The sequence below is a fragment of the Sciurus vulgaris genome (genome assembly GCF_902686455.1).
Source record: "Sciurus vulgaris genome assembly, chromosome: 2".
Classification (NCBI taxonomy): Eukaryota; Metazoa; Chordata; class Mammalia; order Rodentia; family Sciuridae; genus Sciurus; species Sciurus vulgaris.
This window is the reverse complement of record NC_136462.1, coordinates 37,618,061-37,645,837: the sequence shown is the minus strand read 5'-3', so window position 1 is coordinate 37,645,837 and position 27,777 is coordinate 37,618,061. Positions and strand designations below refer to the sequence as shown.

At 35.5% G+C, this 27,777-nt stretch overlaps 1 protein-coding gene across 1 annotated transcript in view; it reads left to right on the top strand.

Moving 5' to 3' along the window:
• LOC306653960 (alpha-(1,6)-fucosyltransferase) overlaps window positions 1-25,312 on the top strand; it is a 61,312-nt gene extending 36,000 nt beyond the window's left edge. The window contains exons 2-5 of the mRNA XM_079127126.1: window positions 7,614-7,860; window positions 9,649-9,825; window positions 19,872-20,022; window positions 24,329-25,312. Of these exons, the coding sequence (XP_078983252.1) occupies window positions 7,614-7,860; window positions 9,649-9,825; window positions 19,872-20,022; window positions 24,329-24,646 (893 nt within the window). The 3' untranslated portion in view covers window positions 24,647-25,312. The remainder of the gene's footprint in view (window positions 1-7,613; window positions 7,861-9,648; window positions 9,826-19,871; window positions 20,023-24,328) is intronic.
• Window positions 25,313-27,777: the final 2,465 nt, after the last annotated feature.

Genomic DNA, 27,777 nt, shown 5'->3' with positions numbered 1-27,777 from the left:
CCTAGGCTGTGGGCTGAGGCAAGGCCTGTTTGGGCCTGTGTCTCTGGTTTTACCATCCTTGTGGGGAAACCTCACCAGGCAGGGAAGACTCACCCAGTGGGGAGGTCTCGCTGGTCAGTTTCCTCCTAGAGGTTCCCCTCAATTTACAGCTACTGCCTGGGCTGGGCTGCCTTCCTCTGCAAAGTTTCCAGGGGCCCGGCCCTACCTCCTGGGCCTGGGAGCCTCACCCTTCGCAGATGAATCTCCTTAGGCTGCCCCTCCTCAGAGAATTTGCCCATAGGCCTGGAACCTTCGCTCCGCCCTAAGCCTGTCTCTGTGCGGCTCTTCCACCCAGAAGCCTCCTAGATCCTGGGACCCTGCTCTGCACCTAATCGCCTGGCTGCGTGGCCCCTCCTCTGAGCAGCCACCTGTGGCCCCGAACAATCGCTCTGAGTCCCAGAGACCCGCCACAGGCCTCTTCCTCCAGACAGCCGCCCAGTATTCCGGTGCGGTCACTAGGAGTCCAAGAAACTCACTTCGTGCCTCCTCCTCCCACCAACCACCCGTAGCCCGGGGCAATCAATCACTCCGAGTCGAAGTGACCCTCCCCGTTCCTCCTCCTTCTCCAGATAACCCCCCGGGTGTTCAGGAGCAGTCCCTCTGAGTGGCTCTGAATCCACGTGACCCGCTGCACGGGTCCTCTGGGCACCGCCCGGAGCTCAGGTGCGGCCACTCAAGACCAAGCGTCCCACCACGCTTCTCCTCCAGGCAGCCCCCCTGTGTTCAGGAGCTGTCACTTTAAGACCAAACGACTCACCACTCACCTCCTCTGAGCAGCCGCCTGGAGCGCTAATGCAGTCACTGCGAGTCCAAAGGACCCGCCGCGCTCCTCCTCCTCCTTCTCCTACTCCTCCGGGCAGGCCCCGGGGTTCAGAAGTGGTCAGAGTCCAAACAGCTCGCCACGCAGCCCCTTCTCTGGCAACCGCCTGTAGCTCTGGTGTAGTCACCCGAATCCAAGCGGCTGCGCTCTTCTTCCTCCTCCTTGTCCTCAGGGCAGGCCCCGGGGTTCAGAAGCGTCGTTCTGATTCCAAACAGCTCGCCACGCAGCTTCTCCTCTGGCAACCGCCTGTAGCTCTGGTGCAGTCTCTCCGAATCCAAGTGGCCACGCTCCTCTCCTCCTCCTCAGGGCAGGCCCCGGTGTCCTGAGTCCACACAGTTCTCCTCGCCACTCCTCCCCTGGGCAGCCGCCGGAGCCCCAGTGGTTGCTCCGAGTCCCAGCGCTGTGCCGAGCGGCCTCCTTTACGGCGCTCCCAGCTGCCCGAGTTCACTGCTCCAGCGGGGGGAGGGGCGTCTCGCCGGCAGTTCTACTTCACAAAGTTTCCTGCGTTCCGGGACCCCCGTCCCATCCGGGATGCCCCCCCAGGGGGTGAGAGTCACCCGGCTGCTTTGAGTTGGTCCCAAGCGTCTCAATATCTCCTCTTTTGAATCCTGAGTCCTGGAGCAACATGAAATGCAGCCACCCTCTAGGCCGCCATCTTGAAAACCCCTGTCCCATAATTTATTTAACATATTCTTTATTAATGGACGTTTGAGTTCTTTTTCTCTTTGGACAAAAATCAAGTATTATTGAATGTTTATATGATTAAATATTAACTAATAAGGAAACATTTTATTTTTACATAGAAAGGTTCAGTGTCATGGTGATAGTTCTTTCTAAATAATTTATATATATTATGCAATACCAGTGTAATTATAAGTGAAAAAAATCTATAAAAAAATAATTCTACATATATTTGTAAAAAATACATGTTAAATCTATGTGTGTGTAAACATAAATACATGCACTGTTTCTTGACACTGGTTATTATGATTTCTGTTTATAAATTTTAAATTGAAAACATTGTTTCAAATTAAAATACTTTGATTTTTTCATATGGTGTTAGATATTATTATGTTTATTAAAATTTTTCTATTGAATTAAAAAAAAAAAAAGCTATGCTTCCTGCAGAGGACTGAGGCAAGGGAGGAAAGAGGAGAAAGGGAAGCTGTTGATGAAAAGGTTCAAAGTTTCAGTTGGACTGAAAGAATAAGTTTTAGTTATTTGTTGCCTTGCATGGTAACCACAGTTAATAATAATGCAGTTACCCCTCAGTATCCTAGCCCTGAGGACCCCAGAATACCAAAATCCCCAAATCCATGGGTGTTCAAATCCCTCAATATAAAATGTCATGGTATACAATAACCTACACAATCCCCCCTTATACTTTAAGTCATCTCTTGATTACTTATAATTAACACAGCATAAATGCCATGTACATAGTACATAGCTATTAAACAGTAGTGTTTATGGAACAAAATAGTAAAAACAAAAAATCTGTATGTGTTCAGTATAGATGCAGTTTTTCTTCTTTCTTTCAACTTGTTTATTTTTGCAGTGCTAGCAGTCAAACCGAGGTCCTCACAAACACTTAACCACTGAGCTATATACCCAGCCCATTTTCAAATATTTTTCATCCAGAGTTGGTTAAATACAAGGATCCATAACCCACAGATATATGAAGAATTGTTTGTATTATGTATTTAAAATTGCTAAAAGAATCTACTTTTTTTTATGTTCTTCACAAAATAAGTTATTGAGGTCATAGATAATTATTAAATTTACAGTGTATACATAGATCAAAATATTACATTGTGCTTCACAATACAAAATTATTATCAAGTGAAAATAATTTTTTAAATGTAGGCTTCATAAATTGGTATGTAGGATAAGTAATAGAATAAACACTAGCATGTGATCCTGGCCCTTTTATTAGCAGTATTGCCTTTGAGAAGTTCACTTAACCTCTTAGTCTTTTCCTGTGTAAAATGAAAAAGTTTAAATAAATCAGTGTTTCCCAAACTCTGAACCACTACAGATTCCTAGAGATGATTCAAGGTGGCATATGAGATCATTTCAGACAGTGCCTTGATACATTAAACATTGAATCACATAGTGGGAAAATTACTCCTTTTTTTAAGTCTTTTCTGATTATTTCAAAGAGAAGTCTCAATTTGATATGAAAATATATTTAATAGTTCTTTAATACTGGATAATTGTTCACCTGGTAGGAGGCAGGGAGTTACTATGAATCCTCTATTCCTTTGAGAGTTTCTACAGAAATGAAGTAAATTTCATTCCTTAGAAGGGTAAAAATGCAGACGTGCTTTGTGCTCTGTTTATCTCATTTCCCTTCCATTGGGAAATAGTATGTGATCCAACTAGTGAGTCTGGGAGGAAGAGCTTAACGTGAGGCACAGCCCTTTTTGGCTTCTTTCACAATGTGGCCCATTCTCAGAGGCATGCTTTGCCTCCACCAAGCAGTAGACTTTGGTGACAAACACTGCTTAGCAAGCTCATGGTGCCATAAATCCAAACCACACAATCACATTCTGGCATTCATTCTTATTGGCTGTCAAGGTGATATTTTCTTATCTCTTATTTCTCTCTGTTTCTCATTTGGTTTCAAATTCACAGGAGATGTAAAGAGAAAGCAGTTATCACCTTTTAAAACCTCACTAATTAAAAAAATAAATAAAAGCTCACTAATAATCTCCCCTTTTAATAAATCTGCCTTGGGCTCAGAGCCCTCTCTAAGCAATAGTATCCTTATAAAATTTAGCAACATGTTTAACCTCTGTAAAATAGATTCATTTAAGTTTTAAAAGGTTTGTTAAAGTTTTTGGAATATTGAATAGTACAGGTGGTACATGATATGGTAGAAACCATAAAAGTGGTACACAAATGACTAAATTTTAGGAAACATTGAACAAGATTGTTCCTAGAATTTCATCCAGATTAAAAGTCTTTTGAATGTGTATTCAAACAGAATAAAAAATGTTATATGGTAAAACATAAAACAAGGGATTTTCTAAACATAGCATGTGCTGTAATGGTAAAAGTAATGGTAAATGTAATGGTAAATGTGCTTCATTTACCATTATTGAGGAAACTAAACTTTTATTCTAGGCCAGTTTTATATTTGTAAACATAAATACCTTTTTCTTGACATTTTGTTAGGCAGTTGAGTATTGACATATTTTGATGCATATTTGTTGCTGATAGTATTATTTATTTTTCTTTCACTAAAAGCAGTTAAGACTGGGTGAGGGTTTTGAACTAAAAATCTTGAGCATCTTTTATTTAGAGAGCAAGAAGTATGTCATCACTGTATATTCTCACTAGTACAGTATTTGGCACATAGTAGTATTCAACAAGTATTTGAACAAGTAATGAAGGGATAAAGAATCAATGAAAATAAAACTGAGTTCTGATGATAATAAACTCTGCTTTACATGAAGTAAGAAATAATTTATTCTGAGCCAGGAACTTGAATTCAAGTTACCCTGAATGATGTGTTTCACCATAGAAGAGATTGAACAAACTTTTATAGTCAGAGAACAAAAGAAAATCATAAACCAGTACCTTTATGTTGTCAGGAATGTCAGGTGGGAACTCCCAAACAAAACAGGGAACTCCCTTCTGTAGATTTCAGATGTTAGAGCATTCTTCGCCTTAGGATTGATGGGGACTAGAGGTCTGCTAAGCTTAGCTGTACATTTGGAGAAACTCATCTGTTGGTTACAAGAATGGTAGGTCAGATACAGAAGTTAAGGAAAATGTCTATTAAAAGTCCTAAGATAGTGTAAGAAAACTTTGGTCGCCACCTGCAACACTCCATCTCTCCACAATCACAGTGTTGCAGTCAGCCAAGTTTAAGCAGTCTGCAGGATCTTTAATATAGATGTAGCTTCTTCAAAGAACTTCAGTTCCCTGTTTTCTGTCTTGAAGATGTAGTTTTCATTTCTTTCTAAAGACTATCAATTGAGCTAACTATAAGGAAGTTGAGCCTTAGGGCAGTCAGAAGTTAATACTTTCATACAGATGAAATTTGGAGCCAGTTATATTGAACATTTAGAATAACCTTGTTAGGAAGAAGTCACAAAGGGAAGAAAGCTTTACCTATTTTGCTTTCATTTATAGAAAGAGGAATTTATACAAGGGGCTGGGAACTTCCTTCCTTTATTTATCAGCTCATTTTCTCCATCATTTCAGATGTGGAATTGAGCAACATATATCAAGTAAACCACTTATGGAACTTTGAAATAATACTTGAATGTTTATTATATTTGCAGAATTAAAAGCTTGGGACTAATGGGTTATAGAACTATTTTTCCCCTTACCCCTTTATTCTTTCTTTCTCATACATGTACTACTTCTCTGATCATCTCCATATCAGGGAAAGCACTCTAGTTTTTCTTACTTTAGAGGACACTATTATAGCTTAATTTAAAATGCATCTCTCTCTTTCTCCTTACACTCTTAATTATACTTCCTCATCTAATTAAGGGGCCCAGATCTTTCTTAACTGGCACCCTAGATGAACTATAACACTGATGGTAAATACTGGTGATAAATTTTTATTACCATTTATTCATGCAACAAGTCATGTTTCAAGGATTTTGTTCTCAGAATCTTGAGATGAGTTTTACATATTAGAGACAGAAAATATTAACCAAAGGTTTTTAATTCTTGGTTGTACTCAACTGACTTTATAATAACCATGTGGTTAGTTTTATTGACTACATTCCCAGATCTTTTAATTTATTTTATGTATGTATACACAGAGGGCAGAGGGAGAAAAACAGAAATAATTGTTTCATACTGGTGAATACAGTTAAAACATGTTCTAGGTTTATTCTCTACAAGTATATATTTTTTAATGGTTCAATGATCACAATCTTAATTTTTTATATACAATGATAACATCTTAACTAGAGGTAATTTTGTATGTTCAGGGTAATATTTTCTGTTATTGAAAATTTAACTCAGTATATTTTCAGTTGCCAAAATCTCTCTACCTGATCTTTTTATCTTCTAGTTATTACTATGTTTTTGTAGTACTAAAAATTGAACCCAGGGCCTCATATTGAGCTACATCCCCAGCCGTATTTTGTTTTGTTTTGGTTTGATTTTTTTGGCACCAGGGATTGAACGCTGGGGCACTTAACCACTGAGCCACATCCCAGCCCTTTTGATTTATTGAGACAGGTTCTCTCTAAGTTACTTAGGGTCTCACTAAGTTGCTGAGGCTGCCTTTGAACTTTCAGTCCTCTTACCTCAGCTTCCCCAACGGCTGGGATTATAGGCATGACCCACCATGGCTGCCTTTTTTAAGATCTTAATTTTTTAAAATTAGTGAGATAGAGTCTCACTAATTTGCTTAGGCTGCCATAGAACTTGTGATCTTCCTGACTCAGCCTCTTAAGTAGTTAGAATTATAGGCAACTGTGTGGTCTTTAATATGTAAAGTAAACTATAGGAGTTCCTGACTGTTACCTTGTGGTTTATTCTTATCATTACATTATAAATTAGATAGAACAGCAATAACAGTAATGTATTAGCTTTGTATCACAGTATCAAAATATCTAGAAAAGACAGAAACATTGTGGTAGAAAGGCATGGTAGGTGAAAGCTGATGCTCATCTCATGGCAGCCAGGAAACAGAGAAACAGACAGACAAAGGGAAAGGAAAGAAGAGCAAAAGACAAGATGTAGTCCCAAAGGGCATGCCCACAAGGACTCTTCAACTAAATCCCACCTCCTAAACTTTCCATTACCTCCCTGTAATACATTCAGCCATGACTCTATCAAGGGGTTAATTTGTTTACAAGGTTAGCGCCCTCATGATCCAGTCACTTCCCCTGCCCCCACAAAAAAAGCCCACCTGTGAACATTGCATGTATTACAATGAGCCTTCAACACATGAATCTTTGGGGGACATTCCAGATCCAAACTATAATAAGTAATGATGTATAGAAAACAAGAGTAATCATCCTATATATAAATTAGCATCCAAACTGTTTGAACTTTAAATTAATATCCAGGTAAACAAGCAATGCAGATTGTTGGGGCTGGGGATATAGTTCAGTTGGTAGAGTGCTTGCCTTGCCCTGGGTTCAATCCTCAGCATGCAAAAATGAAAACAACAAAAACAAAAAACTCACAGATTGTTATTGTCATGGGTCTGTTTTGGCCTAAATAAATAAATTAATTAAATTAAATTAAATAAAGACTTTAAAATTATTTAATTTTTATCTCTATAAGAGATTGATGCTTTGTTTATCATTGTAATCTTTAGGTAGTCCCAGAGTGCTGTCATGAAAGTCATGCAAGAGCCATTTGCTATAATGACAGGCTGGAAGTTTTGAATACCTTTGTCTAATTCCAAAACAACAGTAACAGAAAAACAGAACTTTGGCAGCTGTCTGGGTCTATGGGCAATATGACCATTCTCTGATTAGATACTTTGAGTGCTGATACCATCCTTATCTAGGGTTTGAGGTAATAATATGATAGCATGATAGAAATTTTCAGAAAATGTCATGTACTTAAGAAGCAGACCAATCTACAGGTGTTCAACTGTGTCCCATTTGCTCTGGGACCTTAGATAAGTTACTTAATCTCCTCAGTAGAGTGAAAACTTTAATACTTCTTGAGTTGCTGTGAAGACGAAAGCACCCCGTGTGAGTTGTTGTGGCAGGGGAGATAAATGAGGAATAAAGTGTGGTGATGCTGTATTTTGATATTCTGTTAGGTGAAGTGAAGGACAGAGTTGTTCAAGTGGTGGAGCTCCCCATCGTAGACAGTCTTCATCCTCGTCCTCCTTATCTACCCTTGGCTGTACCAGAAGACCTTGCAGATCGACTCCTGCGAGTTCATGGTGATCCTGCAGTGTGGTGGGTGTCTCAATTTGTCAAATATTTGATCCGCCCACAGCCTTGGTTGGAAAAGGAAATAGAAGAGGCCACCAAGAAACTTGGCTTCAAACATCCAGTTATTGGGTAAGAATCTGATTCTTTTCCCTCAAATAGTGATATATAATAATGATATATAAAATTTTTGCCCTCTATTTTGACCTTTACAATACATAGTTTAATTTCCATTGCCCCATTAAAAACAGGTTTCAGAGTTCATGTTAGGACACAGGGAGAATATTCTTCTTTTGTTCACTTTACAACAGTAAAAATTGCTTAGTACTGCTTTGTAATGCTTCTCTTTTTTCCACTCTTAATATTACAGATGTCCTTTGTTTTTATTTTCATATTTTCCACTCCACATCTTCCTTCATGTTTTAGTCTTTATAGAGAAATTACTGAACACTATTTTAAATGTTAGTGCTAAAGAAGATACATAGGTGAAATCAGAATATTAAATAGTGTTTCATCACATGAAACTTTTCACTGAAATTCAGTGGAATCATTCTTTCTGCCCCATGTCATCTCTATAGAGCACACTGAACAATTTCAATTTCCTAAGAAAAGCAATGTAGGAAGAATAATAGAATGAATTGGACATTATTGCCTTTGTACATATATGACTTCACAACCAGTATGATCCTAAATCATGTGCTACCAGAACAATGAGAAGTTATACTCTATGGACGATGTGTCAAAGTGCATTCTACTGTCATGTACAACTAATTAGAACAAATAAATAAATAATAATAATAAAATTAAAAGATTGTGGGAAAGAAAAGATGACAGAATAGATGTTCCTATGATCTTATCCATATCTGGACTATAATCTGGAATGCAAAGGAAAGAATGCAAAGTCATAAAGACGGCAGAGTAACATCAGTGAAACAAACCTTCACACCGCATAATAGAGCTGGCCTTTGACTTGGCCTGAGGCATGCCCAAGACTACAACTTAAAGGAAACAAATCTACCATTTCCCTTTTTCTACTTAGGGATAGTGATTTATTAACGGGTGGCTCTAGGGGGCAGATTGAAGGAACCTTAATTATGAAAACAATATGATTATTATTATTTCCACTGAAATTACTTTAGAAGCATTAAGATAGGAGAAGACTGTATAAGTCAGTGTATTATTCAGTGTAGGATGATATAAATCTGCATATCCAGTTTTACTATTTTAGGCCTTTTCTTAAATAGGATAGATGAGATCTGTATCTGCTTGCATTTCATAAGTGAAAAACAGAAAGGAAACACATTAGAAACACAACAAAAGGGCTGGAATGACTCCATGAACCTAAAATAGTAAAAATCCTTAAAAGGTTTGTCCTGCCTCTTCCTATAGGAAAAGTCCATGTAGTCTGTGTTTTCTTTGACAACTTTAAATTCTGTAAGCTGGCAATTAAAATAACTCCACAAGATTAAACAAAGAAGAAAAAAAAAATTGGCATCAGAATGTGACAAGCACTATCTTTAATGTTCTATAATAACAACAGTGACAACTCATCATTTTATTCTCAAAACCCTTAAGATTTATTTCTTTTTTTTTTTTTTTCTGGATATCTAGTGGGTATTTTGCTCCCTAGTATGAAGTGTGACTCTGAAATCTCTCACTTAACCTGCTACACCAAGTACTTTCTCTATAATAAAGCATTCTTCAAAAGCTTTACTTATTTTCTAATTCTTCTCATGTTGTATAGTATGCAAATATATTAAAATGTGAGGGTTTTTAATATTTATTTTTTCTAATTGTGAGAATAAAGGAAAATTGGTTTAAATTGTCATGATGCCACCATGACTAGAGAGATAAATTGAGTACCCTAAAAGCGCCAAATGAATCAATACATTATCAGCAGAATCTGAATTTCTCCCCCAGAGTCCATGTCAGACGCACAGACAAAGTGGGAACAGAAGCAGCCTTCCATCCCATTGAGGAGTACATGGTGCATGTTGAAGAACACTTTCAGCTTCTCGCACGCAGAATGCAAGTGGATAAAAAAAGAGTTTATTTGGCCACGGATGATCCTTCTTTATTAAACGAGGCAAAAACAAAGTAAGTTAGACCATCTAGTGGTTCTAGAGTGGGATTGTCTCTTTTAATTGAAAAGAATCCTTAATTCCTGTGACTTGTGATTCTTGTTCTAATATTATTACTCATTATTTGGATTTAAAATTCAAATGACTGTGTACTTGCTTAACTCTTAATCTAATCAAAGCATACTTTATTAGCCATATCTGATATCTTGAAATAAGACATCCAAAACAAAGTAGATCATTGGTTACACATCTTGAGCATTCATCACTGTCATCATTAAACACATTTCCCCCTTCTTGGTACCAAAGTCTGTCCGTTTGCTCAAGCTTCCACAATAAAATACCATATACAGAGTGGTTTAAATGACAGAAGTTTATTTCTCACAGTTCTAGAGCCTGAGAAGTCTGTGATCAGTGAGGTAGATTTCGTTCTAAAGCTTTTCCCTTGGCTTGTAGGCAGCTGCCATCTCACTGTGTCCTCACTTGATCTTTTTTTGTGTGTGCCAGAAGAGAGCAAGCCTCAAGTTCCTCTCTTGTAAAGATGCTGATCCTGTCGTGATGGTCCCAGCCTCTTGAACTCATCTAACCCTAATTACCTCCCAAAGGCCAAGTACCAATTAGAAACTCAACATGTGAATTTGGGGGTAACGTAAACATTCAGTCCATAATATTAATCAACTTTACAGAACTACTAGTAATAAAGCAAAACACACCTGATACTTGCCCGTTTGATCTTATTATCTTCATAACAATTACAGGCAACTGAACACATGTATAGAAGTTTTTTGTTTTAAAATTTTCTGAAATTTGAAAGTTACACTAAGGAAAGGTAAAGAACCAAAGAATGAATTTTTTAAGTAGAGAAATAAAGTCAACTATTATGTATTGAATAATAATGATCATTTTTTGAACCTGCCTATATTTCAGGCACTGTGCTAGATATGGGGATGCCATGATAAGCAAGGTATTACCTCCTCTTAAGGAATTCCTAATCTAGTGCGGGAACAATCATACTGCAGTGTGATTAATACTACAGGATTAACCAGGAGCGGTGGCACATACCTGTAATCTCAGTGGTTTAGGAGGCTGAGGTAGGAGGATCACAAGTTCAAAGCCAGCCTTAGCAACTGTTAGGGTTTGGATACAAGGTATCCCCCAAAAGCTCACATGTGAGAATGCAGGAAGGTTCAGAGGAGAAATGATTGGGTTTTAAGAGTCTTAACCCAAACAATGAATTAATCCCGGATAGGATTAACTGAAGTGGTACCATGTGGCTGGAGGAGGTGGGAATTGGAGCGTGGCTATGGGGTATATATTTTGTATCTGGAGAGTGAAGTCTTTCTCTCTCTCTCTCTCTCTCTCTCTCTCTCTCTCTCTCTCTCTCTCTCTCTCTCTCTCTCTCTCTCTCTCTCTCTCTGCTTCCTGATGATACAAGCTGCTTCCCTCTGCCACACTTTTCTGCCATGATGTTCTACCTCACCTCCAGCCCCGAGGATTGCGGCTGGCCTTCTGTTGGACCAAGATTTCTAAAACCGTGAACCCTCAAATAAACCTTTCCTCCTCTATAATTGTGCTGATCAGATCATTTAGTCATAGCAGTGAAAAAGCTAACTAAACAACTTAAGGAGGCTCTAAACAATTTAGTGAGATCCTGTCTCAAAATTGAAAATAAGTAATAAAAGGGCTGGGAATGTGGCTCAATGATTTAAATGCCTTGGGTTTGATCCCTAGTACCAGTAATAATAGTAATAGCAATAATATAATATGTTATAATATATTATAAAATAATAATATATTATTATAATAATATAACAGGTCTTATGAAAACAAATAGACAAAGCACTGATTCTAATTAGAAATTTCTCATCATAAGATCTAAGTGAACCTGAGGTTGACCATTATTTACCATCCATAAATAAAGGTTGTATTAAATATATACAAAAAATGGGAAAGACAATAGAATGAAGTGGACATAACTTTCCTATGTTCATACACAAATACACAACCAGTGTAACTCCCCATCATGCACAACCACAAGAATGGGAAATTATATTCCATGTGTGTATGATATGTCAAATTACATTCTTCTGTCATGTATAACTAAAAAGAACAAACAAAATAAAAAAGAAAAATGAATAAGAATACACACACACACAAAAGTAGGAAACAGTGGAAAATAAAATTGTGGTCTTACTTTTGCTCTGATACCATATCTTCCAGAAATCATTCCTGAATCTTTGACTGAGTTATGTCCTTGCTCTGTACATTCCTCTGTTATAAAGCATAGCATTTGTTTACATCTGCCTTCCTCACTAGATTATATATACTTTATTCAGAAGGCCTGTCTTTAGTCTGTGCCCAGTACAAATTGAATTGAGTTTATTTTGATATCATTAGTTTGAAAACATTTTATTAGCTATGAATGAATTATTTAAACCATTTGGCTATCTAATATATTTCTTATTTCCCTTTTTCTGTCACAAGTGGGATAGGGAAAAGAAGCAAAGTCAGAATATGCCTATAATGCTGGTAATACTCCAGGTCCTTGGGTATACACATAAAGAACTAAGAAATTCATCACCCAAATGTGAGAATGAATTAATATTAGGTTTAGGGATTAAATAAGCATTTGGGCACAAAACACAATAAAAATTTTCACATTATTTTTCAATTTAATGTTTGGATGTGTTAGAAACAAAGTAGAAATAGTTCACCATGTTCCCTCATTTTAAAACACCATATTAAATTTGTAGCTTGGTTGAAGAAAAGGATATTAATTTGTTCTATTCTTTCATTTATTCTTGAATGCATCATAAATTTTGATTAGCAAAATAATTCATGTTCATGAGAAAATATGGAAATTGGTAAATAAAAACCAAGGAAACAGTATCACCCATAGTCCCATTATTCCCTGCAATAACTGTATAAGTATTGACATGTTCCTTCCTATTATTTATATAGTCATATTTTAAATAGTTTATCTAATTTTATGTAATTTGGACTCTTTTTTTGTAACTAATATTAAATTAGACCCACTTTTAAGGTCACTAAAAAAGTTGTTTATTTATTTGGAATAGACAAATAATTGTGTATATTTATGGGTTATTATGTAAGGCTTTGATCTGTGTACTCACTATCATCAATAATTAATATCTATAATCTCACCAAGTTACTGATTTTTTTATGATGAGAATGTTAAAAATGTATTGTTTTAGCAACTTCTAAAGATTCCATACATTATTATTAACTGTGGTCTCCATATAATGCCATAGATCCCTAAAACTTAGTGCTCCAATCTAATAGAGACTTTGTACCCTTTCATCAATATAAGTCCTTTTCCCATTCTCCTCTTCTCCCATACCCTCACCCTGTCTCTCCAACTTCTGGTATCCATCTTTCTGCTCTGTTTCTGTGAGATCAACCTTTTAGATTTGACATATAGGTGAGATCATACAATATTTGTCTTTCCATGCCTAGCTTTTTTCACTTAGCATAATGTCCTCCATTTTCATTCATATTGTCACAAATGACAGAATTTCCTTCTTTTTAAGACTATATAGTATTCCATAACATACACGCATATATATATACATATATATATATATATATGTGGATAAAGAAAATGTGATGCACACACACACACATATGTGTGTGTGTGTGTGCATCACATTTTCTTTATCCACTGCTGAACATTTAAGTTGCTTTCATATCTTGGCTACTATTAATGCTGAAATGCACAAAGTTTCCCTTTTCTCCACATCCTTGACAACACTTGTTATCCTTTGTGTTCTTGCTTGTAGCCATCCTACCAGGTGTGAGGATGAAAAATCATATTCCGTTATGACTTTAATTTGCATTTTCCTGATGATCAGAGATGTTGAGCATTTTTTCATATATCTATTGGCCATTTGTACCATCTGTTTCAAGAAATGTCTGTTCAGATCCTTAGACATTTTTCTTTTTTCTTTTTTTCTATGTAGTGCTGGGGATTAAGCCTAGGAACCTTATACATGCTAGCCAAGACTGTTCTACTGAGCTATATCCACATATCCCCAACCTCAACTCTCATTGCTATTTTTTAATCAGGTTATTTTTGCTTTTGAGTCTTTGAGTTCCTTTTATATTTTAAAGATTAACCCCTTACCAGAAGTATGGTTTGCAAATATGCTTCCAAATCTCTTGGTTTTCTCTTCATTCTGTTAAGTATTTCTTTTGCAGCATAAAATCATTTAAATTTGATATAATCCCATTTGCGTATTTTTGCTTTTGTTGCCTATGCTTTTAGAGTCTTAGCCAAGAAACAATTGCCTAGACCAAAGTCATAGAGCTGGGGGGGGGGGGGGTTGTTTGTTTTATACTAGTGGTTTAAGTCCTTTATCCACTTTGAGGTTTTTTGGTTGGGGTTTTTTTTGCATGTGATGGGAGATAAGATCTGCTTTCATTCTTCTATTAGATTGGAGAACTAAGTTTTAGTACTGCATGTGGATAGCCAGCTTTCCCAATGCAATTAATTAGATGGTCTTTCATTTCCTTATTGTGTATTCTTGGAACCATTAGTGAAAATCAAGAGACCATAAATACTTTGATTTATTTGGGGGTTTGTAGTCTCACCCATTGGTCATTGTGTCTGTTTTATGCTAGAAACATGCTGGGTTTTGTTTCAGTTTTCCTTTTTTTTTTTGCAGGGGAGTATTCTGTTTGTTTTAGAGGAGAAAATGTTTATTTGGTTCACAATTTCAGAGGTTTCAGTCCATGGACAGCCTACTCCATTGCTCTGTGCCCAAGGTCAGGCAGAACATCATGGTGGAAGGGTGTGGTGGAAGAAAGCAGCTCAGGACATGACTACCAGGAAGCAGAGCCTATTTGATTGCAATAGACTATTTTGAGTACTATAACTTTGTAATACAGTTTGAATTCTGGAAGTGTAATTCTTCCAGTTTTGTAGAGTTTTTGCTCAAGATCGTGTTGGTTATTTGGGTTCTTTTTATAGTCCCATACAAATTTTAGGATTTTTTTTTTTCTATTTCTGTGAAAAATAGCATTGGAATTTTGATACAAATTACATTGAATTTGTAGATTATTTTGGATAGTATGAGCATTTTAACAATGTTAATTCTTCTAATCCTTGGCCACTGGCTGTATTTTCATTATTTTGTATGTCTTCTTCAGTTTCTTTCATCAGTGTTTTATAGTCTTCAGTATACAGGTCTTCTACCTCCTTGGTTAAATTTACTTGTAAATATTTTATTTTTGGGGGTGCTATTGTAAATAGGATTGTTTTCTTAAATACTTCTTTTGATAGTTTGTTGTTAGTGTATAGAAATGCTACTGATTTGTATTCATATTTTATAATCGGAAACTTCACTGAATATATCAGTTCTAAGAAGTTCTTGGTAGAGTCTTTAAGGGTGTGTGTGTGTGTGTGTGTGTGTGTGTATGTGTGTGTGTATGTGTGCATGTGCACGTATAAACAGCAGATAGATAATTTCACTTTTTTATGTTGATGCCTTTTATTTCTTTCTCTTATCTAATTACTCTGGCTTGTACTGCTAGTACTATGTTGAATAAATTTGGTGAGAGTCAACATCCATGTGTAGATATATTTCTTCTGTAGCTATTTTTTGAGAGTTTATAATGAACATGTTGAATTTTGTCAAGTGCTTTTTCTGCATCTGTTGAGATAATCATGTATTTTTTTATATTTATTCTGTCAATATGCTGTATAACATTTATTGATTTATATATGTTAAACCATCCTTGCATTCCTAGGATAAATCCCATTTGATCATGGTGAGTGATCTTTTTAATGTGCTATGGAATTCAGTTTGCTAGTATTTTGTTGAGGATTTTTTCATCTTCAATGAAAATGAGGATTTTTTTTCCTCTTCAGTTTTTGGAAAGGGTTTGAGACAGGTTGGTATAACTTTAAATGTTTGATAAAGCTATCTGGTCATGGGCTTTCTTTAAAAAGGAGGTTTTTTTGTTTTGTTTTGTTTTGTTTTGTTTTTTAATTATTTTATCTCTTTACTTGTTATTGGTGTCTTCAGATTTTCTGTATCTTCCTGATTCAGTCTTGGTGGGTTGTATGCTTCCAGAAATTCATCCATTTCTTCAAGGTTATACAATTCATTGGTGTATACATGTTTATAGTAGTCTGTTGTGCTCCTTTGTATTTCTTTGGTATCAGTTGTAATGTCTCCTCTGTTATTTCTGATTTTGTTTTTGTGTGTCTGTTATCTGGTGGTATGTGTGTATATATTTACAATGGTTATAACTTCTTGAGAATTGATCCCTTTTGTTATTATATAATGATTTTCTTTTTCTCTTTTTACAGTTTTTGACCTGCCTCTTTTGTCTGATATAAGTATAGGATACCACTGCTTTCTTTTGGTTTCCATTTGCTTGGAATATTTTTGTTTATTCATTCACATTCAGTCCTTATGTGTCCTAAGTGGTGAAGTGTAAACTGCATGGGTCTGCTCTCACTTGACCAAGCATTCCCCTAACATTAGGCAGTTAGATTATTTCCAGTTTTTTACTTTTATAAATAATGACACAAAATATGCCTAAAATTATCTACATTATTTCATTAAACTATATTTCTAGACTTCAAAGTGTTTAGATAAAATGATACAAATATTTTATAGCTTTGATCCAATACCACAACATGACATTTTTATACCAAGCCACTCTTACATTACAGTTAGTAGTATCTATATGGACTGAGGAAATAGCAAAACTTTAATTTCCTCATTTTACTCTGTAGCTGTAACTCTTTTCCCTGCAGTAGTTTAGAAAGTAGTTTTCTCCATATTCTAAGTGTAGTGGTAACATTTTATACATAACTTTTTCCTCTTTGAAAATGCTTTCATTTTAATTTTCCAAATCATTTCAAAGATATTCTCAGGAATTTAAAACTGTTTTTCTCCTTCATTCTTTTACTTAAATGTTTTTCAACTCTGAATTAATTCTCCTCTGGACCTTTCACAGTTGGTTTGATACTTAAGCAAATTACAAAACTTCTGCATTGTTTTAGGAAACCAAAAGAATGAATTAGCCTTATAAGAGAGATTATGTCCAAGGTTATCATTGTAAGACTTTTATGTTTCAAGAGTGAACAGAGATGAGAACAGAAATGATGCATAGGCTTTACACAGCAAAAGGAAAAGCCATTTTCTGGGTAGCTAATCCTTTGAAAAAGGAGTCAAGATAACTTTATACATATGGCTTCTATGTATCATTAGTCCTTGCTGCATGGTTTTATACCTCATGTTTCTCTAAATTAAGACTGAGTTCATCCACAGGATCTTAGCATAGACATCACAGTAACTGTATCAGTCATTACTAATGTGGCAATCAATATTTCTCTTAAGAAAATCACTACTAGAGTGTTCAAATCACAGAATCATTGGGAGTTAAAGAAATAAGAACTATTATCTATCAATATTGTTTTCAAAGACTTTGGAAAGTGGGGATAGGGATAAAACAGGAAGATAAATAAGCCTTTAAAAACCTCCCAGGTAGGCTGGTATAACTCAATGGTAAAGTGCTTGCCTAGCATGTGCAAGGCCCTGGGTTCAATCCCTAACACTGAAGAAAAAAAAAAAAAAAGAAAAAAGAAAAAAACTCAGATATGTAGTTTGTTCTTATCAAAAATTCTGGATGAGCTCTTTCTAAAGTACATTGAAATGAATAGAGGCAAGAAAAATGTTTAAAAGTTTTGCCAAGTATTTGGTTGCCCTGTGAAACAAAGAATCAACATGAATGGTATGTTTGTTTATTATTGTATTGAATTCTCTGCAAGGCACAGTACAGGGCACTAGGAATACAAATACAAAAACAAATAAAAGATAATATGTGCTTTTTTACCTCGGAAACTGTCTAACTGAAAAACAATACATACATGCAACAAATAATTACAGCATAGTTAAAGAAGTGTCTCGAAGAAGTCTTATACCAGATATCACAAAGAATAGTATCTCCATCAGTCTAGAGAAAGATTTCAGAAATGAAAATGTGATATTAGTTTATGACTTCAAGCTAGTCCTTTTGTGGGTGATATAAAAATATAAATTTCTGCAACGTATAAAAACACTTATTTTTATCATTACCAATCTCTGAAACCAAGATGGAAAAATATCTCTGCTGACATATTTGAAGACAAGTAGTATATTTGTGCAGAAAATTTCTTCTCCTATTATTCACTTGATTTTTTTCTACTCTTGGTATCCTTCATGATGCCATCTTTTATATATAAAATGCTTTTGATGTGATTCTAAAGAGGGTCCTTTACGTTAGGAAGTTCATTAATGTTTGTGTCACTTCTCAGTAAATGAATTACTCCTTTCTTTGTTTTGCTGAGCACCCAAACCATGCTGACAAAGTAGTCTTTATTCAAGGATAAAACCTAAACTGGTATTATCAGTTTGCCTTCTCTTCTATCCTTCAGCATTTTCAAATATATTTGTTACTTTTTCTGCCCCCTCCCTGGGTATGTAACTCCACAGGGTTCATATTAAAAGTATTTCTTGTTGTTTTCTTTTTAGAACGATGTAACATTTTCTTCATTTCCCTGTTCTGAGCTGAGGAGGGCAAAATGTCAAAAATCATAAGACAAATAGATCTGAGCACTGAACCAGCCTGAAAAGATGCTCAGACTTTGCCTTTACAATTAGTATTAGGAGGTAATGAGAAGGAGCTCCTTGGTGGCCACAAAATGAAAAGTCTGAAGCAGCTGTTAGGGGATTAGAATAAAGTCCCATACAAAGGTATCACTCAACTGTTGATGTATTTATTCAGACAACATGGTTCAGAATGCAAGGTACTATGATACCAAGAAAAATAAGTCATGGTCCTAACATTTGGGGAACACTGTTTGGAGGACAGATACATAAACCAATTCCTGATGTTTCCATTTCTAAAGTAAGACTTATCATTCTTTCAGGAAATACTCTTTCATCCTCCTGTTATCTTCCAGATTCTCCTTTAGGTGCTGAGAATAATACAGTGACCAGAACAAGTAAAATACCTCCCTCTATAGAGCATATATTACAGTTAAGGATGATGGAGGTGGGGAATGAATGGATGCAGACAGTAAACAAATAGTAAACAGATATTATGTCAGTTGACAATAAGCACCGTGGAGAAAACCTAAGCAGATAAAAGGGACAGGGATTGCCAAACTCCTCACTAATGGGGTGATATTGAGCAGAAATCTAAATAAGTAAGGAAAAAAATTAGGTGGATGTTTGAGGGAACACTTTAATAACCATAGCCAATATTTATTGAGCATTTACTACATGTCAGGTACTCTTCTAAGTACTTCGTACTTACTATATTAATTCTTTTGAAATTATATATGTATAGTTATTATCCCCTTTTCACATAACTATACAAGGCTTACTACCTAATTCTGAAGATCTATCTCATGCACTAAGACACTAATTCACTCTATGCTACAGTACAGTTAAACCTCTAATTCAGAGTGGAATCATTTGAACATGTGGTAGATGTTTTTAAAACAACCTGTTTTAATATTTTTCAACACATACCTATCTTCAATAAGACTACTTAATGTTTTGCTTAGTAGGCATCTATAAAGAATTTGCTTTCAGAAATTCATTAGAATGATTTCTATTACTGTATTGTTTGACTTCTTCAAAAAGGATGGGAGACTGTTTATTCTCACAAAATTTTAAATATTCATTTCTTAATTTCCTTGTATTATTTACTCATACTATCAAATTTTAACTCAAATCTGAATTATCATAAATTATAAATGAAAATTTTAAATGAAATTTTATCATGATATTTACATTCTAAAGGAAAAGTTCAGTGTTATATGATATACCAATAATATTTAATATATAGGACATTCTAGAATGTCTTCTGTCCTGCTAATAGATTCACCTTTGAAGGTGCCTCACCAATTATTCCATTGAACATTTTAATTAAAACTCTCCTCCCTGTTAGAAAGAGAAGAGCTCTTAACCAAAGGACCAGTTCTCCCTCCTAATAAGATACTATAATTTCAATGACCGTGCATAAAGTTCTTTCTTTTTTCAGGTACCCCAATTATGAATTTATTAGTGATAACTCCATCTCTTGGTCAGCTGGACTGCACAATCGATATACAGAAAATTCACTTCGGGGTGTGATCCTGGATATACATTTTCTTTCCCAGGCAGACTTCCTAGTGTGTACTTTTTCATCCCAGGTAGGTGGCAATAAGACATGTTTAAATGACTGATACTTTTTCATCAATATTGGGTTCAGGAAAATTATTGTTTATATGTCTCTGTTTTTAATGTTAATTATCATGATTCAGGTACAGTTTTCCTTATATTTAGTAATGATATGTTTTGTGAAAGAATGAAGAGATTCCACAAAATAACTATTTGAATACTTTGAATATTTGGTTGTTTGCAAGCAATGGTTGAATACATCTCCATTGGAGCCGGTTGGTGAAGTTTAAAGTACCTGGCTTGTTTATAGCATGTAACACAAACAGCAAGTAATTAAGCTTACTTAATACTTTCTGGTTTTGTATACATTCAGTGTATAACCAGAATCCATTCATTTCAACTCATCAGTGCATTTATATATTGAGAGACTTAAGTGCCCAGCATTTTGTCTCACTTGATTGCTTTATAGAAAAGAAAGAGTAAATATAATTTCTTTTCAGATCCTATTACATTTCTACTAAGCAAGAAACTATACATTAAATTTAAGCAATACAATATCATAATCATTTTTTGAGTTTAATTATTGCATATAACTATAGGTTATGAGTTTGTGTGTGTTTTTGTGAGTGGTCCAATCAGCCTTATGTGCCCTGTGGAATATAAATATAACAATATTTATTGTGGATTTTATTCTCCTTTCTCATTATACACATATATTATTGGTTAGTTCATTTAACCAGCTATTAAATGACTGTACTCAGAGTTATATTAGGTGCAGAGAGGATTTCAAAGGAGATTGAAGATTCAGTTCTCTTCATTCAAAATCAAAATATTCACATGAATCAACTAGAGAATAATTACTAAAAAATGTAAATCAGTATAAGATAAATAAATATATGTTTAAATGCTGAAAAAATGTGAAAAAATAAAAATGACATTCCCATGGATATATGTCAAAGGGAATAAAGAAATGGACAGTTTTTTTATTACATAACAATGTACATTGTCACAATGGGATGGTAATATGATTTTTTTGGAAAGACACTTAAACATGCAAAGGCTACGGTTTCCTTCAGTGTGGAATAAGAATACAACTACTATTGTTTTGGGAATAGCTACACGAATCAGGAACCATATAGCAACAATGCTTATCAGAGGGAAAACTTACTTTGTCTTCAAGTTCCTATGAAGGCACCCACTGTTGATGTTTCTCCCTAATGGGGGTGAGGTCTGTCTTTTAAGAAGCTCCCTGTCCTTTCTCATGGCAGGAGTCAGGTGTATGTATCTCTTTAGTCCCTCTCAATTAGTTTTGAGACTCTAGCTTTGTATCTACCTGATCAACAGGTGCCTGTAGCTAGTAAACACCTCTACACATAACTGATGCTTACTGTTAGAGTGAATGAATCAGAGTCACTTTCCCAGTTGTACCACTTCCCCTGCAAACCTAGATTTTAGACCTGCCTGAAGTCTATTCCTCTAGTCCAGGGTTTCTCACCCTAGGCACTACTGGCTTTGGGGGCCAGTTAATTTCTTTGTTGTGAGGAGCTATACTGTGCATTGTAGGATGTTTAACAGCAGCCTTTGTCATAACACCTCCAACCAAAATCGTGACCAAAAATGTCTCTATACATTACCAAATGTTCCCTGGGGACCAAAATTGGCTTGATTGAGAACCACTGTTCTAGACATAAAGCTCTAAAATTAAATGATATATGTCTGATTGTTTATCATCCTTACATGTAGACAGGTACCAGGATTTAAAACTCAATGTTTTGCTTTCTTTCTTCTAGAGCTTCTTAAGAATACCATTATGCTCATTCTGGAATGGAAAGAAGATTCTTTTTCTGTTGTTTTTTTTTTTTTTTTTTTTCCTCTTAAATTGTTTTAGAATTTCTGGTTCTTATTACTCTTAACTTTGACCCAGAAATCAAGAGATCGATGTCACTTCATGATGATAGAATTTTGTCTGGTCTTTAGGAGAAATTATGTCGCTTTGCTCTGCTTTATGATGATATCAGCCTCATTGTGTTCAGACCTTGAGTCCATAGAAGCATTCGTATGAAGAAAACCTGGGCCGAAAGAACTTTTTGTATCCAAAGGAATGAAATTCATATATTACTCCCAAAACCTTTTAACAAAGTTTACCCCAAATAATTTCTGCACATTTTTTTCAAAAGCAAAACTCAAACAATATTTTATATCCCCAAATGGACTTGAATACCTCAAAATATTTTATGTTGGACTCAGAATAAAAGTTTAACAGTGATAGTACCTTTTATTTATAGGTCAAGTGGCAGTTTGCCAAATATCACTTCCATTATCACTAACTTATTGATGACTAACAGCTATATTATTTTAGAATGTGGAATGAGTGCACATTCAATGATAAATCTCTGGACTTATTTCCACCTCAGTGTTTGGCTTTTTTTGTTTGTTTGGTTGGTTTTTGTTTTGTTTTGTTTTTTGTTTTGTTTTTATTCTTTGCAACTCAGTGTTTTTGGCAGATATTTTCAAATATAGAGCTATTTAGTACAATTTAATATTTTTGCAATGATAACAAAAATTGGTTACTGGATTTAGAAGTTCCCTTGCCATAAACTAAAATTGGAATCATTTGAAAAATGCCCCAGTAATGGCTCATCATCACCAATAGGTCATGAGAAAAAGTCACTGAAAGGATCAAAATGCCAAGCCACTGACTTCACTAGATGGAGAAGAACAAGGCCACGGGGCTCTCAGGGCAGACTCTGGATTTGAATTCAGTTTTGCTCACATAGTGGCTCTCAGACTTAAACAAATTACTTACCCTATCTCTAACTGTCGGAATTTTGTTTTGTTTTCACATTTATAAACAGTAATAATAATAATAATAATAATAATAATAATAATAATAATGATAATATATAGAATTTTGTGAGGATTAATGAGTTATTTAAAACTTTCTGAAGGGAGTTTTTTTGAGGATTAAAGTGTTATTATGTGTAACTAAAGTATTACTGCCAAATGCAGTAACAGTTGTGAATGAGTATTTCAGGCTAGGGGTGTGACTCAGTTGTAGAGCATTTGCCTAGCATAGATGAGGCCCTTTGTTCAATCTCTAACACTGCCCCAAAATAGAGTGTCTCCAGCCATTTTCTTGATCTTCATAAATGCCACAGTTTTAAAAGACTACTGAGTAGTCCTACAAGTGCTTACTAAGCTGATTAATAATAACAGTTATTATTATTAGTGTTATTTTAAATAAATAAAAGTATTGGTAATAGGAACAGTAACTGAGATGGCCACAGCTACAGATTTAGGAAAATTTGACATAAGCTGAGTTCTCAACTTAGCATGTATAAAGGAAAATAGTTCTCTCTCTGTCATCACCTGTTTTAGAAAAGTTTCTGAAATCCATTTACTTTATGCTGAATCTACTAATTCCTTAAAATGTTATCCCTCTGTGAAGATAGTTTAACTTCATAGTTATAGTTTAACTCTATCACCAAGCATTAAGCTCAAGGAATGAAGTTCAGAGTGTGGAATTTCACCAGCATTCAGTGGACAATAAAGATATTCTTTGGACAGAAGAGTCCTAAGCAGCCTTAAAGCTACATTAGTTAGGCATCTTCCCCAAAGGTTAACTCAGTTTTTGTTAACTCAGTCCAAGAATTATACACACACATACACACACACACACACACAGACAAACACACACACAAAACACACTTAAAACTCTGTAGAACAGAAAAGGCAGATGTGTTTTAGCTCACTTGAAAATGCTAATTGATTGTTAGTAATTACATGAATCTCTATTGAAAAGGATTCTGAGACAAAGTTCTGAGCAAAAAAGGTTGTGTGATTGATAACAGTGAATAAAGGCAAAAGAACAATAGTATTCATATTAAGTATTTGTAGTCCTAATCCTAGCAGCCCTTAAATTCTTCCAGGCACAAACTCTGGGTTACTCTTTTTTTTTTTTTTTTTTCCCATTATTGCCCAGCCTGTATGACTCTGTAACTCTTAATAAATGCTTATTAAAATCAACTGGTTCATATTCTTAAATTATTTTGCATGAGAATATATGTAGCTCCCACACACACACACCTTAATTACAGTAATATTTTATGTGCATTTTTTAAAAGATACAAGCACAGAAATGAAGAATGACTTATACCATCATCTGATAGCAAATGGATTGAAAGCTTGTTACTGGAAGCCACTGCTTCTCAACCCTCTCAGTATTTGGCCCATGTTTGGCCAAGGACTTTCCATTTGCTATGAAGGAGCAAACTGTACTACTAACAAGGAGCGTTTATATACTGTACTAACAAACTTTTTTTTCCATTCCTTTCCAAGGTCTGTCGAGTTGCTTATGAAATCATGCAAACACTACATCCTGATGCCTCTGCAAACTTCCACTCTTTAGATGATATCTACTATTTTGGGGGACAAAATGCCCACAACCAGATTGCCATTTATCCTCACCAACCTCGAACTGAAGAAGAAATCCCCATGGAACCTGGAGATATCATTGGTGTGGCTGGAAATCATTGGGATGGCTATTCTAAAGGTGTCAACAGAAAACTGGGAAGAACAGGTCTATATCCCTCCTACAAAGTCCGAGAGAAGATTGAAACGGTCAAATACCCCACATATCCTGAGGCTGAGAAATAAAGCTCAGGTGTAAGAGATGAACAACCAAACTCAGTTCAAACCATTTCAACCAAGCAGTAGATGAAGAAGGCCCTGACCTAACAACAGTGGTTAAATGGTAGAGACCATTGGCACCAAGAGCAACTAGGAACTGACAAATGCTTCATTGGTGGAATTCCTCTTTAACAAGGGCTGCAGTGCCCTCAAACCCATGCACAGTACAATAATGTACTCACATATAACATGCAAACAGATTGTTTTCTACTTTGCCCCTTCTTTAAATATTATGTCCCCATGAAACAAACACTGCCACATTATGTAATTTAAGTGACACAGACATTTTGTGTGAGACTTCAAACATGGTGCCTATATCTGAGAGACCTGTGTGACTTACTGAGAAGACCTGAACAGCTCCCTACTATGGAGAAGTTTATTCTTAGCCAGTGGTGGTATTGTGACCACTGAATTCACTCCAATCAACAGATTCAGAATGAGAATGGATTTTTTTTTTTTTCCTTTATAAGGTTGTCTGGATTTTTTTTTAATAATTGCATCAGTTCATCCACTTCATCATTAATAAGTGAAGGATACATCAGAAAATTAAATATTCACTCTCCATTAGGAACTTTTGTAAAACAATGCCATGAACAAATTCTTTAGTATTCAATGTCTCTGGACATTCTCTTTGATAACAAAAAATAAATTTTAAAAAAGAATTTTGTAAAGTTTCTAGAATTTTGTATCACTGAATGATGTGGTCATCAGCTTTATAGTAGACAAACTATGATAAAAAGTTTTATAGTTTTTCAGCTTTATTTTCTTGTTTCTGATACAGTATTCAAATCTTAACTAAAAGAGACATTGATTCATTTTAATAATGAAAATTGATTTTAGTTGGTGCACATTACAAAGTTGCTAAGAATGTTCTTTGGGAGCTCATTCTCTTATCTTGGACATTGATGGTTTACTTTAATTGAATGAAATACTGATAATCTCTGCTCCCAGAGGAATTGTTACCTCCATTTCTATAACTAACCATTTCAGATTTGTTTGATAATCTTTCTTAGTGTGGCTCTTGTCAGTTTCTGTGAATTGGGTCCTGTTTTTTCATCCAGAAACCAAATTATGCTCTTTACTATAATGTCCTGATTGTAAAAGTACAAGGAGTCTTTAGAGTGGGAAGCTGACTCTTTTCTGAAATGTGTATCTCATAGTATGCAGAATTAATTTGGTGAACAAAGGAGAAAGGGACTAGCATGAGACCCAAAATTATCTCTTACAAATTATCTCTATCCTTTAAGTAATATTATGTTGGAATCATTTGAAAAGGTAAGAGCTTTTCTCCTAATAAAAATACTCCCTATTTGTGTGTAGCCTGCCTCCTACAGATTCCTTGCAGGGGTGTTGCACAGTATATGTCCTACCATCTAAAAGAAAAATGTGATCCGTGTGGTAGCCATTATCAGGCCTGGTGTTAATATCAGGGATTCCAGACAGAAAAGCTCAGTTAGCTCTGACCTTCACAACCTCATTAAGTAAAAACACCTTCCTACCAAATGTCTGTAAATTCTTTCCACCTCTTAAATCTTCCAAAGCACAAAAATTAACTACTTACAGTGTCAGTGAGCAGTTTTCCATTTAGTTTTGGTACAAATAAAAATCATTTGAAGCAGAATCTCTAAGTAGAGGTAATTTTGAGTATTAGTTATTCTCTAGTTTCCATCTCACTTGTCATCAGAACATCAGTAACTATGGGTCTGATTTGTGCCTTTGTACAAAGGTAAATAGATCTCTTTAATTCTAAGTTGATTTAGTTCCAGAGGTTAAAGAATGGAAATGTGAAGGAAATACATGAAAGAGTTGGTCTCACATGAAGGTAAAGATTTAGTTTCAGTAGAATCTCTTTCCTCATCCTCCAAGTGGAAGTCTTGCTTTATTGCCCAGGCTGACCTTGAAATTGTGGTCCTTCTGCCTGAGTCTCCCAGATAGGTGAGTTTACAGGTGTGAGCCACTCTGCTTGGCTAGAATTTCCATTTAATTCTATTTCTTTGCTAAGATTTCTCTTTTAATTCACTGCAAACTCAATTTCCTTTGTTGAACATAGTGATAATTACTTTAAAATCCTTTTCTTATATAGCTAACCTCTGAGTAATCTCAGAATTAGTTTCCATTGTTTGTTTATTCTCTACAGAATGGGTCAGTTTTTTGTTGTTGTTTTCTTTGGGTCCTTCATATGTTGAGTAATTTTAAATTGAGTCCTGAACATTGTACATGTTTGTATTATGGATTCTGTTATATTCCTCTGAAGAATACTGATTTTTTTTTTTTTTTTTATGTTAGCAGGCATTAACTTTTAGACTCAACTTGCTAACTGTGTCTCAGGCAGCAATTCAAATATCAATTCAGTTCTTGTAACTGTAGTCTGTCCTGCACATAACTCAGGTGTTCCACGAGAGATTTGAGTAAGGTGTATGCACAGAATTTAGGCCACTCCTTTCTCTTTGGTTCCCTTTCTTCTGAGGTTTCCTCTCACACGTTGCAGCAACTGTAGTTGCTTTGTTTTTGCGGTGTCCTTTAACCAAAAAGAATGCAGTTTTCTATCAGCCTCAAAAGCCATAAAAATGGGAAACTCACATTGCACCATTCTTTCTTTCCAGATTCAACCTCTGCCCAGAATTTGCCTGCTTTTTGGTTCCATCTCCAGTATCTTCAAGTAGTTTTTTGTCTTTTTTGAAAGTTTGTAGTTGTTATCCATTAGACGATTGGCTCAGTAGGCACTTGCTTTACCATACAGGAAGCAGAACTCTAAGGAAGAGACTTAAAATGAATTTAAAAAAAAAAGGGGGGGGGGAGGGGAGGCTTAGTCCTTCAACAACTTCTGTTTAGTAGCCTCCAGCAAGGAGAAGGCAGAACTAACCAAACTCTTAACCTACAGATGTGAAGGTCTAAGGACTGTTGCTGACCACTTACTTGCAAATCATGTGTGTATTGGTGGTTCTTTCTATCCACACTGCTATTTTGGGGAAAGCTGACATTTCCTCCCCACCATTATACTTTCTCTATGAGGATCTGGTACTTAAGAAGCCTACATTAGAGTTAGATTAGAAGGATTTGGATCTTTCCTTGTTATATGAACCATTTTTGGAAAAGAC